The 19,495-nt window shown below is 42.0% G+C and overlaps 1 protein-coding gene across 3 annotated transcripts in view; it reads left to right on the top strand.

Moving 5' to 3' along the window:
* Unc79 (unc-79 homolog (C. elegans)) overlaps positions 1-19,495 on the top strand; it is a 236,360-nt gene that overhangs the window by 205,591 nt on the left and 11,274 nt on the right. For all 3 annotated transcript variants that reach the window (XM_013014130.1, XM_013014112.1, XM_013014121.1), the window contains 6 exons: positions 4,552-4,656; positions 11,190-11,267; positions 13,954-14,043; positions 16,173-16,348; positions 17,274-17,460; positions 18,808-19,005. In XM_013014130.1, coding sequence (XP_012869584.1) covers positions 4,552-4,656; positions 11,190-11,267; positions 13,954-14,043; positions 16,173-16,348; positions 17,274-17,460; positions 18,808-19,005 — 834 coding nt within the window. The remainder of the gene's footprint in view (positions 1-4,551; positions 4,657-11,189; positions 11,268-13,953; positions 14,044-16,172; positions 16,349-17,273; positions 17,461-18,807; positions 19,006-19,495) is intronic.

The raw sequence follows: 19,495 nt of genomic DNA, 5'->3' as shown, positions 1-19,495 counted from the left end.
CACTTGCTCTTGGATCTCCCTTTGGCATAGTTTAAGTGATTTTTCCATATATATGACTTTTTGGTCCAGTTAGTGTATTCTGTCTTCTGTATCTGACACTCTACATTCCATTTCATTCACTCTATTAACTGTGGCTTCCATTGTGGTTTGCATGGAGGAAATGGACTCATTTATGGATTCGATGTTGGTTCTCAAAGTACTAATCTCACCTCTTAGTGAGGTGTGTACTGCCTCTATTTTTGTACTAATCTCACCTCTTAGTGAGGTGTGTACTGCCTCTATTTTTGCGTGCACCTCCTGTTTGAGACCCTGCATCTCTTCTGATAGTTCATCCCTGTTTTTTAAATTTTTGGTCTATTTCTCGCTTTACTTCTTGAATCATTGCTTTCAGCATCTCTTGGATGTAGCTTTTGTCTTCCATTCCTGCTTTGCTTCCACTGGGGCTTTCCCCTGGGTGGCTGCTGGCTTTTGGGGGTAGCTTGCTATCCTGGGTGTTGATAAACCTTGTAATTTTTCTCTGTGATTTTCGCATGGGGATTCAGGGAAATTTTGTTTTGGTCAATAGGTGTCTGTCTTCACTTGGTTGCTGTTTCTGGGCTGCCGGAGAGAGTCTGTACCTGGTCTCAGTTCTGTTGGGGGCCAACCTCCAGCTGCTGGTCTGACCCACGTAGGACTCTCGGCTCTCTGCTGTAGATCACTGGCAGTTCCTGCCTTTAGAAGGACTGAGTGGCCTAGACTGCTCTTGTTTACTCCTACAGGTGCTCTTAGCGAGATCTGGTGTGCTCTTCTAGTTGCTGGAGTCTGCTATGGGCTCCTGATGTTTTTTTTTTTTTTTTGGCTGGTTGTGGGCCTGAATTCTGGGCCTGGGCACTGTCCCTCAGCTCTTCAGCTCAAGGCTGGCCCCCTACCATTTGAGCCACAGTGCCATTTCTGGACCTTTCTGATTATGTGGAATCAGATCCAGGGCCTCATGTACACAAGGCAAGCACTCTACTGCTGAGCCACCTTACCAGCCTGAGCTCCTGCCTACCTGCCTATTATCAGGTGCTATAGCCTGAGTTGTCCAATTCCTGGCCTGGGATATATGGGTCGGGTTCTGGTGGGGTTTGGGCTTTTGGTTCTCTTGCCCTGGACACCCAGGTCTTTTGCTGTCACAGGGTGATTCCCAGGGGGTGCAGTTCCCTGTTTTACTCCCTCTGCTGAGACATATGCTCGGCTTCTGGCTTCAACCCGGAGAAGTTGGTTGTGTTGCTCAGGCACCGGATCCCCGGGCCTGGTCCTGGCTCCTGGTCCCTAGCCTGGGGCATGCTAGTTAGAACTGGGCTGCTGTGTATCCCACCTGGGTTACACAGCCTGGAGTACACAGTTCAAGTTTCTTCCACTGTTGGCTGTTGTGACCCAGGGGCGCTGTTCCTGGCTTAGGTGTTTCAGCTCCCTTCCAAGGGTGCCCTTGATCTAGCCTGGCCGGCTGGGTGTGCTCCACGGGCTAGTGGAGCTCTAGAACATTTCCCAGTTTTAGTGGGTCCTATAGTCCAGGTATTGGGGTAGGGGTTTCGGTCAAAGTCTGGGGGTTCCCACCAGCTCTGGTCTCCCTTGAGGGATATACTGTCCCCTGCGGGGTACTCACCCTGGAGCTAGTTGTTGGTTCTGTGCTATGTAGGTTGCTGGTTGCCGCTGCAATCAGAGTTCAGTTGCGATGCTTGAGGACTGGGCCAGGCCGTGGTGGCTCTGCGTGTTTCTCCTCTGTCTCTGTTGATGCCGTTCAGGTTGGCGCCAAGGATGGACCTCCAGCCTCCAGCCTCCGGCTGAGGGGTAGGGAAGGGGTCTCCGTTCAGGTTCTGAGCGCTGGGGTTTGTCTTTGTTTGTGCTCTCTGAATCAGCACCAGTACCTTGCAGGTCTTCTGCTCTGGCGTTCTGTGGGCAACCCGTGTAGTTCTGGGTTTCCCGCCATGGGGCTGAGTGGCTTTGGCAGGATGGAGCCCCTCTGCTCAGAGAGTGAGGGGTGGGGTTGGATCTTCGTGCAGGCTCCCAGCTTGGAGGTTTCTCTATTCATGGCAATCAGCAGGTCCGACACTGAGGTCCCTCAGGCATCTTCTGCACAGGTGATCTGCAGACGACCCCTTGTGTCTCTGGGGACTCTGGCAGCCCCTGACGGGCTGGGCTGGCCATGGCTTGGCGCATTGCCGTGCAGCCTGTAAAGGTTGGGGGAGGGGTCTTCACGCTTCTTTGTTCTGAAATTCTTCCTTTTCTTTCTTTCTTTTTTGTTTTTTTCCACCTCTTGTTTTACTCTGGGTCTTTTGGTTGTTGTCGGTCTCTTGGGGAAATTAAGCATTGGAACTTGAACTCTCTTTTTGGTTGGAGAGAGCTGTGGCGTTTCCCTATTGTCCCATCACCATCTTGGTCCCCCCTTCCAAAATTATTATTTATAGAAAGTTTCACTCCATAGCATTTCTTTCTCATATGATAATGAAAACTATAAGAAATAGTTAAAATCAAATCAATGCATTGAAAATAGAACCTCATGACCCAATTTTCTTGAAATGTAAATATTAGAAAATCTATTAATGTTTTTAACATTTTAGCAGAAATGAAAAAAAAAGCATTCTTTGTTAATTTGACATGAACTCATCAAACTTGACAGCGTCTTTGGCAAAGCTCTGCTAGAAACCTCTGGCAAGCATTGTATTTAATGGTGAATGTCAAATCATAAGTAACACAGGTTCCCCAAGGTCACTGCTTCTGTTCTTCCTGGTGCTAGAGGCGCTACTGCATTCAGCAAGACAGGACACTAAGGTATGAGGATCACAAAGGAAAAATACAAGTGTCATTTTTCACAGATGTGGTTAGAAATAAACCAGAAGGAATCTATAGATACATTTTTAGAACTTAAAAGCGACTTCAACGAAGATGCCAGTTAAGTATAATCAAATTATTTGTTTTAAATTCAGCTACAAATGATTGTAAAATGTACTTCTAAAATATTACTTATTGCGGCAACAAAAAATAAACCTAACAAAAATTTGCAAGAATGTTACAGAGATAACTGGAAATTTTTATTGAGTAACACTCAAGCACACTAAATAATGGAGACAAACCTCATTTTCAAGGCTGAGGACATGGTATAAATAACAAAGACAGCTTATCTCCTCAAAGCAATTTGTGAATTTATAATAATACCAATAAAAATTCTGGATTTTCTCTTCTGACATCAGTAGGAGAAATAATTTGAATCTGTCTTTCTCATTAACCTTTAAAAAGCTAAATAAAAAGTAAACAGTAGCCAGATGTCAGTTGCTCACGCCTGTAATCCTAGCTACTAAGGAGGCTGAGATCTGAGGATCATGGTTCAAGCGAGCCTGGGCAGAAAAGTCCATGAAACTCTTATCTCCAATAAACCACCAGAAAACCGGAAGTGGCACTGTGGCTCAAGTGGTAGAGTGCTTGCCTTGAGCTGAAGGGCTGAGGGACAGCGCCTAGGTCCAGAGTTCAAGCCCCATGACCACACACACACACACACACACACACACACACACATACACACACACGTAAACAGTATTTTCTGTTAAACTTCTTACAAGCAACAAAATGCTAACCAGATAGAGAAGAATTAATATAGAATCTCGGAGCGCTCAGTGCTGTAGAGTTGTGATTTGAGCTGGGAATGTTTATCAGTCTGGAAGATGTGCTGAGAGGCTGAGCTGCCATATTGGAAGGTACATGACTCCAGGGAGACTCACACACTTTTAGCTAGGCTATGAAGGAAAGATAACTCATAGGTAAACTTGGACAATAAAATAAGCCCATTATGTTGAAATCAGTCTAATATGCCTCAGCAGAAGGACTGATACTGTGAAATATTATTAAATGTTGAATTGAGAAACATTGTAGAAAGGTGAAGAAAACTAAATAGGACAGTGTGCTATAATGAAGGCATACATGTGTAGGAAGGTGTAAAAACATACATGAAATAATAAGCCATAGATGCAGAATTGTGGCTATTTCAAAGGAGGGAGGAAAGGAGGAAAGAACACGTTATGGCATCTTCAGCTGTTTCTATAGTTTATTTATTATTTTAAATAGAATGAATCCATTAAGGTAAAATGCTGTTTAGTGAAGGTGGGTGGGAGAGTCCATGCTTTCTTTTTCTGTGTGCTTGGAGTGGCTCATTGACAAAATAAGCTACTTAGAGGTAAGGAGACTTTTTGAAACATTGTACATTTTTCTCAGTCATTTTGAGTAAAAAAGTACTTTTAGTTTTGTTTGATAATGTCCTGATGGCTAAGAACCAAATCCTATAGTTTTAATATTTACGATATAGTCTGTTATTTCATACTGATAAATTATATGTCTTCATTGCTTCAGTGGACTCATTAAATGTATAAAATGTCTCATTCTTTTTTAAGCTTTAATTTGACTTTTTCAAGACAATTTACTGCACTTAAAAAGACTGTTTTTAATTCTTGGCCTGTGAATTTTTAGAAGCTCCTTTGACATGATCTACTCTAACTGAATTTTTTGAATTCTTACCTCTTCTATTTTGTTTTTATGTAGGAACGGGATAAATTCTACTTGTCTCGTAGTGTTGTTCTAGAACTGCTACAGGCCCTAAAGCTCAAGTCCCCTTTGCCAGATACAAATCTCCTTCTGCTTGTCCAGGTAAGCTACGCTGTTTATACAACTTTTCATGAGATCACAGATATTTGGAAAACAAATAAGGGAGGTATGGGCCTAGTGATGAGAAATAATGTCTAGTGAGGAGAAATAGTGAGTGTTACACGAGCAACGAACTAATACAAGGTACTCAGCACTTCCACCAGCTAAAAAAGCCAAAAAAAGAAAAAAGCAGTTGTTAGGTTTCTCCTTGTGTGGAATAGTTCTGTGAGGTATGAACAGAAGAGCGAAACGAACATTTCTGTCCTCAAGGGATTTGTAGTGCAGTGATGGCTCTCTCAGCACAGCAGAGACAAGGGGAGTCAAAAGAGGGGCAGCAGGCTGAGGGTTGAGTCACCGCATCTATGATGGCAATGGTGGACGGCTGTATCCTTCAAGTGTGCCGAGCTATGCCAGGTGTGCTGTATCAGTCAGGTGTGCTAAGGCCAGGCAGGAGGTAGGTGTGAGCTGGTCCCTGTGAACCCACGGAGACCAGGGGCTTGCACACATCCAGGCCAGACTCCGGAGGATTGTCACTGCTGATGCTCTTGGATGTAGGTTGCTTCTGAGGAGCTGGAGCCCTTCAGCAGCAAAGCAAGCAGGGTTGGGTCACTCGAGACAGGCTCTGACTAGTACCGTGAGAAAGGGAGGTAAACAAAATCCCGTGGGGCAGTTGAGAGCAGGAAGACTCCCACCTCCAGTACGGTGAAGTTAGGAAAGACTTCCTGAAGGAAACGGCGTGCCAGCTGGGTCACAGGGGATTGGTGGGTGCAGGCAAATGACTTTACCTGCCGTTGTTGTTCAGCCCAGAAGTGGACTGGCTTCAGGGAGTCGGGAGGGGTAGGCCCAACAGCCTCCACCTGGGAGCTGCGCCTGTGCTTTCCTCCCGAAATTGCCCTCCACCTCGAGCAGAGCGCACGGGTGTGGCCGGTCGGCCTGGGGTTTGGCCCTCCACACCGTGAGGGCTGGAGGCTGGTTTTCTGTGAAGTGTATTAGTCAGCTGTAATAAGCACTTCTCACCCCATAACAGAAGAACCATGGACAGTTTAAATCACCCTGTACTTAGGGAAAATCACGAAAACAATGATTTTTGCATCAAAGTCAGGTGACTAAATAACAATCAAATTCGCCTCAGGGAGAAAGAAAGCAAAAAGTAGATTTTATGAAAAAAAAGTGGATTTTATGAATTTTCACCTGCCATTTTCATCGTTTTTGGTTGGCTGGTTGGTTGGTTGAAGGTAGTGTCTCTTTTTGTATCCCAGGCTAGCCTCCCTTTCAATATCTTTCTGCCTCTGGCTCCTGAGTACTGTGATTATATTTTCAGCTTTTATGAACAATAATAACAGCATATATGCATATATGTATATATACACACATATACACATAGTTACATATATATGTGTGGATATATATATTATATATGTATAGATATACATATGACTCAGGTGGGCTGAGTGCCAGTGACTCATGCTTGTAACCCTAGCTACTCAAGAGGCTGAAGCCTGTAGGATAGAGTTCAAAGCCAGCCAGCCTGGCCAGAAATGTCTGTGAAATTCTGTTTCCAATTAGCCAGCAAAATGCCAGACTAGAGGCATGGCTCACATGGCAGAGCTCCAGCTGTGAACAAGAAAGCAGAGGAAGAGCATGAGGTCCTGAGCTTAGGCCCTAGCCCAAAGAACCAAAAACAAAACAAAAAAAATTGATTTAGCTTAGAGAGGTATTTTAGAGACACTGAGATCCAGCACATAAAGAACAACTTTATAAACAATTTCAACTTTCTCTAACAAATGTGAAGCATTATTTCATTTTGAAGTAATAACACATTCTTTATCCATAAGCTCTTAGGGTAAATACTTTCCTTTCCTAATGAGAGAAATGAATGTGAGGCATCGCTCATATGAGCAGCTCCCTTTTCCTTCCCGAGGTCCTGCCCAAGCCATGGAGAGACGGCCTCTATGCAGCGTCTCTCTCTTTATGAGCAGTTCATCTCTGTGCAGAGTTTCCCAGTCCCTTTTCTCTTGCCTTTGACTGCTGAGGCCCGTTCTCTGGAGAACAGAGGAGGAGATGGCCTGCTATCTCAGTTAACTTCCTTAGCAATCTAGGCTAGACATGTGGGGAAGTTTTCACCTTACTGATGGACAGGGCCAGCTCCCAGCACTTGGGTAACCAAGCTCACAGTAAGGACAGAATGGTGGTCAAAGCCAGACAGTAACTTTCTTCATGGATATTTGTGATCATGATTGGAAGACAATAAGCAAAAACAGAAAAGAAGGGATAATTGGGAAGAAGAACTCCCATAGATAATCCCTCATGGAGCTACAGTTTCTCCAATGACAGGGTCCAGTCATTTTTTGAACCCAATTAGGAACTACTAGGGCACTTCCTGTGTAAATAGATGGATGAGTTTACTGAAACGAGCCCTTCACGTTCTTCTTATCCTAGCTATAACATACCTTTGTTATTTACCAAATACTATGTTTATAAGATCCCTTATAAAACAATGAAACATTTAGAAAGGAATGTGGGGCAGGGAAACATGATTTCTAAATATTTCAAGACAGTAGCAGAGAACAGTCATTTTTCAATTCCTAGAAACTCTTCTTGGAGGCCTGGCATCATGGGAAATCCCCCAGCCAAATATATCATGATTGTCTAACCATGACTTCTGCTGTTTGTTTTTACTTGCAAATCAGGTGGCTTTAAATACTCGTGTGATTTTTTTCCAAAGAAATAGAGGCATAGAGACAGAAAAGAAAAGGAAAGAAAAATGCCAACTGTCAGAATATGCCTCTCCCTATGCACTTTAGACAGATGCATTGTTAAGTTACTTTAATTCAAATTTATTGACATTTTCCCCTTAGCTTGCAAGATTCTCTTTTGCTGGTTTGCTGTAGATAATTGATGTATTTGTTACTGTAATTGTTCTTGAGATAGATTAAAGTACAGCATTCTAATAGATCAATAATAACCCATTGAAAATCACAAAGACTAACTTCAAATCAAAATGAATTCCCTTGGTTCCTCTTGTGTCTCAAGAGTAAATATACTGGGCTGGGAAGGTGGCTCAGTGGTAAAGTGCTTGCCTTGCATGCTCAAGGCCCTGGGTTCCATTCCTCAGCACCACATAAGCAAAAAGAAAAAAGCCGGAAGTGGCGCTGTGGCTCAAGTGGTAGAGCGCTAGCCTTGAGTTGAAGAGCTGAGGAGTGCCCAGGCCCAGAGTTCAGGCCCCGTGACCGGACACCCCCCAAAAAAAGAGTATATATACTGCTAATTTGCATGTACCTTTCCCACACTGTGGGATATACCTGCATATTCAACTTATGAGAAATCATGTTGGCAAAATGCTTTCTTTCAAAAATAGGTTAGTTGTGGGCTGGAAGACAAAGAAATGGCAGAGGTACAGCCGTTGTTTTTAATTCACAGAGTCACTGTTGAGTGGCATTTTGAGTATTAGTTGAGTTAGTAATGATCTGATCACTGTGGGACCTAAAGTAGAGAAACTATTTTAGGTATCATTTTGATAGAATTCAGTAATGACACATAATGGATATCGTGTTACTTCGGTATTCTTTTGTACCCATACACAAGTGCATATTTCAGTGGCAGATTTCTCTGTGAAAGTACAGACTTTTTACTTCAACAGCAATGTAATTGCCCCCGCCCATTTGAGTTATAGCTTTGCACTTTGAGCAGTTCTATACAATTATAGAAGCGCTTCTTCCAAGTTCATCATTGGCACCTCTAGTTAAATGAAGACACAAAGACTTACTAAGGTTTTAGTTGTAGCTATACTGTAAAAATAAACCTGATTAAAGTACATGGATGAAAATGAATAACGAACTTTCTTAGAGAATCATACACCTGTATTTCTGTTTGAGTAAAATTAATTTGGAAGTGATTTTTTTTCATTCTGATCATAAATGTCATCACCAATCAGACATTTGAATCTGGGCTCAGATCTTGACAACCGTAGGTGGCTACTGAGCATACTGACAATGTGCACACACAGTGTCTTGGTCTCCACTGGGTACGGCATGTGGCAAAAGCACCTCCTGAAGCCAGATACCAGAAGTTGAACTGTTGCTTCTCATAAATCCTACCTTACTCCCAAGGACCACCAGATGTGCAAGCATAGCTGGAAGAGCCTAGCGTGTTCAACTGTCCCTAAGGTTCTTCTAAGCACCCTTTATCTCCCATGGTTCTTATGTCCATGCTCCCTGTGGCCTCTTTTGGCTGTGCAATCTCATTTCTGTTATAAAGAAATTAATATTAATGCTGTGTCCAGAGAGAAGTTTTGGAACATAGTTACAAGTTGTCTGTCTGAGCTTGCAGACTTGGATGGCTTTGGAAGATAACGTTTTGAAGGAGAACTGTGCAGTTTGTACCAGAAGATTGTGTTGGGAATGTTCCTTCTTCTCATTCTATTTTTCTGTCAGATATTATTTGTGTCACTTTTAACCTACAAGATTTAGCCAAAGTCAAAGGCTTTATCATTTTAAACCTGATTTAGTATTTTTCTTTGCTTTTTTATTTTTATTTTTGGTTGGTCATGGGGCTTGAACTCTGGGCTTGAGTGCTGTTACTGAGCTCTTCAGCTCGAGGCTAGCACTCTACCACTTGAACCACAGCGTCAATTCCAGCTTTTTCTGTTTATGTGGTGCTGAGGAATTGAACCCAAGGCCTCATGCATGCAAGGCAAGCACTCCATCACTGAGCCACTTTCCCAGCCGAGTATTTTTCTTTTCTTATTTCCTTAGAAATAAATCCAAATTAGACAAAAAGACATAAGTATACCTGGATAAAATAATGGAGTTTTTTTTTAGATAGTCCCATGATGTTCCCAGATATTCCTTTCTTTGCCAATTCAGAGTAAATGATCAAACAGTATCTTCTGCTTCCTGTAATAGTATTTGAGGCAAATGGAAATGACAAAATATTCACATCAAAGACTGTTCCACTTCTTGTCATGTAAAACTGAGAGCAGCTCTGCTGGCTGACCTCTTATCAACTTCCTTACTTATAGCTATATATGTTTCATGAGCAACCACACCTCTTACAGTTGAAGACAAATAGTTGGTCTCAGAAGGCCTCTGGCTGAGAACTTCACCTTGCTAACCATTAATACTGCTTAAATTTGAGTCTAGCAGAAATCAGCACTTTGCTGATTTCTCTTCCATTGTCCCAGAGCTCCTAATCAAGCCTCCATAATATGTTCTGTATGACCCCAGTTTATAGTTTTCGAGGGACAAAGCCTGCCTAGATTCATTTTTAGTCTTGACCCACCTAGCTTCCCCATGTCTTCTAAATAAATGAGAAAGAAGCACTATTATGGTTGAAACTTCTTCAGAGACTAAACTCTGTATAGAAAGAGTTTTACAACCCAAAGTTTGTGGGACCACCGGTAAGAGACCAAAAGAGAGAAAGTAAACAGATCATCGTTCATGGCAAACTCTGCAGACTTTATCTAACTTGCTTCCCCAAAACCATAAATAAATAGCTGAATGTCTTTTATTTGGCGGGGGGGGGGTCCAGTTGTGGGGCCTGGGCGCTGTCCCTCAGCTCTTCAGCTCAAGGCTAGCGCTCTACCACTTGAGCCACAACGCCACTTCTGGCTTTTTTCTTTTTTTGCTTATGTGGTGCTGAGGAATCGAACCCAGGGCCTCATGCATGCAAGGAAAGCGCTCTACCACTGATCCACCTTCCCAGCCCCCTGAATGTCTTATTGAGTAAGAAACGCCTATCAAATCTGTAATAAAGAAAATGAAATGATAATCTGACAGATTCCATCCTCATTATGATCTCATCATAACTGATTAATTTCTTCATTTCATAAATTCATCATGAGTCCTCTGGGATGCCAGACACTTGGCTAATGCTGTGTCTGTTGCATCGAGGCTGCACTCTTCCAAAGAGCTTGTTACAGGTTGTGAAACAGATTTCTGGGTCACTCAGTCTAATGTACTGACCGTGACAGTGGAAGTGTGTGAGAATTCCCACCAGCGCAGGGAGCAGGAGTTTACCTTACCTTACCTAAGGGCTTACCTTAGCACAGATGATGCACATGAATGAAGTGGGAGGGGAAAGGCAAGACATGGAGCATCATGAAGGGAAGAAACACTTTTAGTTAGAGTGCTCACTCTAAGGATGATTGTTTTTCTGTTTTGACTCTGAGTATATGCTATAATGATAGAATTCATGAAAATCTAACAATCTGGGCCAACAGGAAACTGTCAAGAAGTGCTTCACAATGAATGGAATGACCCTAGAATAACTCAGACAATACTGATACCTTTTCTGTTTTCTTTGATTGAATGTACCATTTCCTTACCACTTACATTTCTGGGCAAAGTAAGAATGGGCATGTTCAGCTGGTTCTGGGCTGATAGGAATGAACGATTATGACTAGGGAATCTTGTGTATTTAGACCAGTCTATCCCAAAAGTAAACACTAATGAATTTAAGCTATGTTAATGAAATTATAAGTTACTTTTTACTGTCCAAGTGCTCTTAAAATAATTACCCTTTCAATTTTTTATTAGTTTATTTGTGCAGATGCTGGAACCAAACTAGCTGAGTCAACAATCCTGAGCAAGCAGATGATAGCCTGTGTACCCGGAGTAAGTCCTGACCAAATTAATTGTCTTTATTTTTCTGTTTCATGGAATTGGACATAAGAATGTAGGCTTTAGACTCACATCAGGGTTTGAGACCTATCGTCATTAGCTGTGTGATGATAGGAAAATTATTGAGCCTATGCTTATTTGATTGTATGATTATTTGTTTCATTTAAGACGGTAAAAAGATGCTATAAATTATACAGGGTTAGGACTGACTGTGAAAACACATGTAAAGTATATTACAGCAGGTGCTGGCTAAATGTGATTTATTAAGAATGATACTCACATGTATGACTTACAGTTGGATATTCTGTTCCTCATATTCTGGAATTGTAATTAATACACAATGAAAATGTTGTTCTTAAATCCTTATCCATACTTGAGACTGTTTCTGTATGACAGATTTCCGAGGGTAGGATGACTAGATTGTGATTTTGAAAGGGTTCTTGGTAGTAGTATACAAGACACTCTGAGATAGAATTCCAGCTCTCAGCAACTTAATGCAAAAGAACTTTGTTCAAATGGGTTCACGTGGTAACCTGATTAGCAGGGGAAGGGGAGGCGCCACATAGATGCATATAGGGTTGGGTTCCTTCCAGCACATGCATCCCTTTGGGTCAATGGACAGGTTGGGAAACAGAAGTGAGTAAGGTACATGGACAACTTTTCTGAGTCAGGGCTAGAAGTACTTGGTTCTTCTTATATCTTCTTATATCCCATTGGCTGGAACCTAGTTACCTATCCACTGTGTGCTTGGAGAAGAAAAGTTCTAGCACACTCACTGTTTCTTCATTGATCAGTTCTTTAGAGCTCAGTATTTTCTACCTGTGTGATTGCTAAAAAGTAGTAATACTCCTTCTATATAAAAGGTTTATCAAAATCAGTAAGTAGACAGGTGCTGGCAGCTCACACCTATAATCTTAGCTACTCAGAAGGCTGAGTTCCTTTTTAGTAACTTGTATTTCCCAAATTTTCCACAAGTGTGTATTATTTCTATAAGAAATACAATACCAAAGTCAGATACATTTTGAAGAATTGGATATTATTTATTTCATGTGTTTGAGGTTAGTGTAGATTTTGAACTCCTTATTATCATTTTTCCTACTGAAACAAATATAAATATTCTGAAACCAATGGAGCTTGACTCTTCATGATTTTTCAAACACATCTAAGGTTGTAACTATGGTTTAAAAAGTTCACAAAGGGAGGGATTGGAAATTTTGTGCCTTGTTTGATAAATGTAGATAGTCCCTTGATAGTCCCCTGACCACAACATAGTTTCTCCTGACCATAAGGGTTTTTTTTTTTATTGGATGTAGACATTATCTCTAGAGCGAAGTAACTATGTAATTTTTGTTCTTATTTCTTGAAAATCGTGCTCAAAAAGCAAATATTGAATAACGCTCCTAGTAATTATGTTCTGACATTTGCCTAGTTGAGCTGGTATAAAATATTGCTGATGAAAGAAACAAATCCCTTTTAAGAAATTCAAGAACTGAATCTGTGCTTCTATTTGAATGCTGTGTGAAAGGTCAGAGAAAATGGAATAAATCAGGGGAAATACTTTTTTTTTTGCACTGAAGGATTCATATTGCAAAAGCAGGAAAACAATAACCTTTTATAATTCCTTCACTTGATTTAAATTAAAAGAAGGAAACCTTAGAATGTATGAAATGCTTGGAAAACACTCTGACAGACTGCCAGCGACCTTATTTTACTGTTTGTTATCGTGTCAGAAGAGCTGACAGGCGTAACATTCTAGAAGAGAGAGGAGGCGATGTAGCTCAGTGCTGTGCAGATTTACATGAATATGGGAAAATGAGAGCCACTGGGTGAGCTAGTTAAGTATATAATGTTCCAGATTTCCTAAAAAGGTCCACAGAGGCCTTTAGCATAGTGTTCACATGACTTCAAAGACTGCCTGCTTTTGATCCACATTATATCCAGCCTGGTGTGTGGGTTCTCTCACGCAGCCTGTCAATTTATTTTCCTTTGCTTTGCTTCTGATCCCAAATTCTCCGCATTACCCTGAGAGAGCATCTTCGTGCCATTTAGTAACTTTAAACAGAAGCGTGCTTTTTTATTTCCTATTAAAATCTTCCCAATATACTAAAAGTTATGTAAAGAAGATTATTGGTTTCTGTCTTTCATTTATTCCTAGTGAACACCGGACTAGAATTCATCTATCTACTTAATAGTGTGCCTCGTGTGTATATAGAGTGAAGCTGTGTCTTGACTCCAACATAAGAATTTTTGACTCAGTAACAACAATGTGTCTCATGTATAAAGATGCACACACATGTGTGTATGTGTGTGTATAATGAGATTTAAGATTCTGATGGCAGTATTTGGTAGTGCATAGTTATGGGAATGTTAGACTTTCCCAGAGGGCTGCAGTGGTTTGGGGTGATAATAACATTAGCTAGGCTGAATCTTTGTGTATAAACCAGTTTAAAAACAGGCAAACAAAAATCACTTTAGTGACCCAGTAGAAATAGCATTTAACTCAGTCTCCTACAGGCCTCTCTTGTTTCTTTGTCCTCTACCACAAACATCATAACAATTTTTGTCCAGACTACAAACAGATAATCACAAACTATGCTGAGAGTAGTAGAGTGAGTAGGAAATGCAGGAAATAGAATAACTCCTCTGTAAACAGTGTACCAGCTGTGTTCTTGTGTTTCAGTGTGGGACAGCGGCGATGGAGTGCATGAGGCAGTATATCAGCGAAGTGCTGGATTTCATGGCTGACATGCACACACTAACCAAACTGAAGGTAAGATGGCTTCCACATGCTCATCTCAGGTTTTTAGAGAATTAAGCGGACCATATGGGAATTCACTTCTACTTGGGTAGGTAGCTGGGATGCTGTTGATTAAACAAACCCATGATTTAAGTCTGAAGAAATGAGATCCAATTCTGCATAAAAGGAATGAAGAAAGGAAAGGAAGGCCAAATGGTATCAGCTTTGTTCACATCCTTTTTTGGCTATTTGTTCTGTTTTTACAATGTCCTTATTGTGATATCTATTACCTCCATTTTACAAATGTAGACAGAGAGGCTTTGGTCAAAATCTACTGCTAAATGGTAGTCAGAACTGAATCTGAAACTGTTGTGATTCCCAATCCATTCCTTTTTACTGTGCCACAGAGTTATTTGAGGACATTGAGTTTTGATTTCCTCATTTGACTGACACCTCCCTTGCCTTATTTTACAAGGTTGAAATAAGATAACATTGGCAAAGAGATTTTCCTAAACCTTAACCCATTGTAAGCCATTTCTCATTTTATCTGAGTTTAAACTATCTCCTTTAAGAAAATATTTGAGGGGGCTGGGAAGGTGGCTCAGTGGTAGAGTGCTTGCATGCCTGAGGCCCTGGGTTCGATTCCTCAGCACCACATAAGCAAAAAGAAAAAAGCTGGAAGTGGCCCTGGGCTCAAGTGGTAGAGCGATAGCCTTGAGCTGAAGAGATAAGGGACAGCGCCCAGGCCCAGAGTTCAGGCCCCATGACCGGACCAAAAAAAAAAAAAAGAAAATATTTGAAGAAGAAGCAAAGAACAAAGTTTAATTTGCATATGGACAGAATCCCACCGAAGTTGTACTTGATCACTATTTTTGGGGTGGTGGTGGAATGGATTGCTGGTGTAAGTCTACTTCTGCATGACTTGACTAGAGAATGAAAAGATTAATGTTGCGAGAGATTTGAGAGAGCCTTGGACAGAGGCAGATGAGAATTCAAGCTGAAGAACAGTCAAATCTCAATCTGACACTAAATGATTCCCCTCTGATAAACAAAGAGCTCAGTGATCCCAGAGTTCAGCAGCTAAAATGATTGTTTCTTCTCTGAGATCAACTTTTAGACCCTTCTCAGTTAATCAGGGTGTTTCCGAGGTGCAGCAGAGGAAAAAACAACAACAACAAAAACTTAAGCCGATCATTTCTCACCTTGTCTCAGTCTAGTCATTTCTATCGTTGGTTACATACTGGTTTCTGATCACTGAATCTGGTTACCCTTGCTTAAATGACTGATGCATAAAAGGAAATAGTTATTACCAAACTTTGGAACTTGTTTTCAGATGCTTTGAAAAATATTAACAATATCCATAATGGTGAAAATATTGGGTGCCATAAATATAGTACAACTATCTGGTTTTACATATTAGGAAACTAGCCAGAAAGATCAGTGGCAAGTGGCTTATCAAAGGCCACGTGGCCGATGGGGACAGAAAGAGATGTAGAACCTAGGCCTCAAATCCCTGAACAAAGAAAGCTTTCAAAATGAATTCAGCAAATCTATACCGAGTACCAGTACAGCCTGGCACTGTTTTCAGCATTGGATTGCAGTGATGAGCAAAACAGCTAGAGTAGCTGCCCTCATTTAATTTACAGTTTAAGACTGGAGGTGTGGCTCAAATGGTAAAACACCTGCCTAGCAAGCACAGAGCCCTTTGTTCAAACTCAGTACTGCCATGAAACAAATTATAGTCCACTAGGAGGACAAATTTAATGAAGTAAAATTGTGATTTTCACAGTTGCTACAGAGAATAGGTAAGTCAGTGGCACGGACCCAGCCAGGAAGCTCAGGCAAGGCTTCCTGAGAAAGTGACACTTGACATAAAATTTAAATGATTTGGGGAAGAGAGGCAAGAGGAGCATTTCAGGTAGAGGAAAGGGGGGAGGGAAGGGACGTAGTATAGAACCAGTGTGACTGGAGCTCAGATGGATGAAGAAGAGGCTGCAGTGGTCAGTCACTAGGGCTCGATAAACCATGCTAAGGAATGTTCCTCAGTACTACTGGAAGCCAGTGAAGCTTCACTAGGTGTGTGCTTGGCGTGCTGATCGGAGGGATAGACTCCTCACCTCCAGGTAGACGCCCGAGTGACAAAGTAATGCTTGGTTTTACAGAGCCACATGAAAACGTGCTCCCAACCTCTGCATGAAGATACCTTTGGTGGACATCTGAAAGTTGGCCTGGCTCAGATTGCAGCTATGGAAATCTCCAGGGGCAACCACCGGGATAACAAAGCTGTGATCCGCTACCTGCCGTGGCTCTATCACCCTCCTTCTGCCATGCAGCAAGGGTAAGACTTCTGGGATGAGGATAAATAAGACCACAGCAAGCCTGAGTTTCCTGAGGCCCAGTCCTCACATGAATGTACTGAAGATTTCTGCGTGTGAAATAGGATTGGTTAGGAAGACTAAAGTCAGGGCCCATCCCTGTATTCACTTGCTGACCCTGACCACTTTGTGATATCCTGCCTGAAAAGGAAATTGCTCCTTTACATGCGAACATCCCAATAATCCTCATAGGCAATGAAAATTTATAAAGTTTTAACTCGGGATTTCATCTAATCACTAGGTATGAACCGATCACATCATGTTACCTGTGGGTTCAAGCCATGTAATAGGTAGCTGGAACAAAAGCCACAGTAGGGATGAAATGGAGCACAAGGAGGTGCAGGTCCCTGATCAGGGCTCTACAGGGGCTGAAGAAGAAGGGGACACACAGAGTTCCATGGGAACTCTGAGCAAGCTAGAACCTGCTGCTTTGCTTGGCATCCTTCCTGTAAAGGAAGGGATTGGAATTATAGGCAAGGAGAGCAGCAGGGTAAAATTGTTAGGAACAGGGAAATGTGTGGCTGGGTGTATGTCTGCTCTCTATTCCCATCCCTCTAGAGGACGTCAGGTGCTTTCTGACAAGAAAAAAGGAAAGGATTCAGAAACAGAAGCCAGTTAGAGAGGTGACCAGATTATTGAAGAGCGATTCTGCAGCTTGTGTCACCAATGGCTGCTCCTTGCTCAAGAAGCTGAGATCCAGGATTAGAGCTGAAAATAAGAGAAAGAGATAGATAATCTGGTTGACACTGTGCCTTGGTGTTTCACAACATAATTGCCTTCAAGACTGCTTTTACTTTGTTAATCCCTCCCTTCAATAAGCATTCTGTGGGCACTCAATGAAACAGAATCTATAAAAATCATCTCTAATTCTTCCTTCCTCCCAACTAGACCGAAAGAATTCATCGAGTGTGTCTCACACATCCGTTTGCTGTCCTGGCTGCTTCTGGGTTCCCTCACACATAATGCGGTGTGTCCCAATGCCTCCTCTCCTTGCCTCCCCATACCTCTGGATGCAGGTTCTCATATTGCAGACCATCTCATTGTCATCCTGATTGGATTTCCAGAGCAATCAAAGGTAAGTGATTTCTGCAAGATTGGAACCATATTTATATGCATGGAAATTGCTAATGGAAGCTCTTATCAACCAATTACGTTTCTTCTGAGAAGTAAATGTATCTTATCGCTTGCCCTCCTGTAAATGTTAGAAAAGCAACTTTGGGCTAATGCTTTATTTAAAGTTGTTTATATTCCCAGACTGTCTTTTCTCCTCCTAAATTGCTTACTTTTATGAAGATAAATTATGGGGCAAGCCAGTGCTGGTTTTCCCTGGCATTTCTGTCTCCAAACAATGAGAAACAAAAGGCTAAGAATACAGGAGAATTTTATGACCAGTTTCTAGAACCAAGGATGAAATGGAGGGAAATAGCACTCTAATTCTTCTTACACTGTATCTTTTCAAATCAAACCTCTGGGGATACATAGAAATACAACACGAATGCAAGGCTAGAAAAGAGCTCAGTAAAGCACACTCTGGAACAACCTACACAGATGAACTCTGAAACTTGTAGTGATGGATGATATGCTTAAGAGAACGAAGTAAACCTCAGGTAGGCATCGACCACGAATCTGTACATGCAAACCAGACGCCACTAACCTGATGTACAGGGAACCAAGGGCTTTTCCCTGAACTTAGCAAAGTCCTGGGAGGTCCTTGTGGGTTTGAGCCTGCTGAGATGTAGGCCACAGCAAGTCTACTGTGTGATAAAACAGAGCGCTCAATGACCTGATTGACGTTTGCAAAAAGTCAAGCAGAGGCAGTTCCTGCCATTTCAACCCAGATCTCTGACTGACTCCAAGCAGCAATATTTGTAGTCTTGTGAACTTGAGAAAGTTCTTTAAACCCCTCTCAGAGTGCTAGTTTTTCATCTGTAATGTGGACGAGGAGATGACTAGGGGTTATGCAGGGCATGTGTGAAGCCTCGCCATGGTCCCCAGCATGCTGGCAGGGCTCACTCAGTTGCGCTCCGAGTCTGCTCACTGCTGCCACTTCTGCTCTGTGTCACTTCATCTGTTCCTAACTCCACTTCTCTGCAGAGGCTGCTGTCCACCCCACTGTACAGACGAGGAAACATCTGAGAGTGTGGTAGAATGATGATTCCTCCTACTAGTTTAGGGACAGAAATGTCAGTTTCATAAAAGAGCAAGGGAAAGTGGGTAGATTTGCCCTGCAAGTTAAGGCACCCTCTCTTGGAAAAGATGCTTTGTTCCCCGGGCACACTCACACCGACAGAAGAGCAGATCTTTTTATTCGTGATGATCCCAGAGCTTATAATTGAGATAACTCCTCTTTGCTTTGACCGTGCACCTGGGCAAGGCCACAGCCTGGCAGCATGCAACAGTGCCCTGTCGTCCTCCTTTCCAGACCTCTGTGCTCCACATGTGCTCCCTGTTCCACGCATTCATCTTTGCCCAGCTCTGGACGGTGTACTGTGAACAAAGTGCTGTGGCTACGAATGTCCAAAACCAGAATGAGTTCAGCTTCACAGCTATCCTCACAGCACTGGAGTTTTGGAGTAGAGTGACACCCAGCATCCTTCAGCTAATGGCACACAACAAAGTGGTGAGTTCATGGAGTTCTAGGGAACAGAATCTCACAATAAATGTCCCAGCCACTCGTGGCTGCTCATCCTGCCTGTTCTTTGTTATCTAAGTTGTAAAGACTTGTCTAAATCAGTGATCATGTTATAAGCTATTCTACTTGCTCAAAATTTTGGTTGAAAACAAAACAGACAACAGTTCAGAAGATCTGCTGCGCATAATGGTGCTAGAAAGGTGACTGTAGTTACCAGAATACTTGAAACTTGCAAAGAGTAACATTTTTAGTATTTTATCAAAAAGGAAAAAGGTAATGTATATGTTAAGTAGCTTGGTGTAACCATTCTACAGTCTATACATGAATCAAAGCATGATCTTTTGAACATAAATATTTGAATATCCTAAAACATGTACAAAGCAAGCATTTTTTTTTCTGCCTAGTGCCAAATGAACTTATATGAAATTGCTACCTTGGAGTGGTTTGGTGCTATAAGATCAAAGATTTAGAAGGGAGA

Source organism: Dipodomys ordii, unplaced genomic scaffold, assembly GCF_000151885.1.
Source record: "Dipodomys ordii isolate 6190 unplaced genomic scaffold, Dord_2.0 Scaffold2, whole genome shotgun sequence".
Taxonomy (NCBI): Eukaryota; Metazoa; Chordata; class Mammalia; order Rodentia; family Heteromyidae; genus Dipodomys; species Dipodomys ordii.
This window is presented reverse-complemented; position numbering and strand designations above follow the sequence as displayed.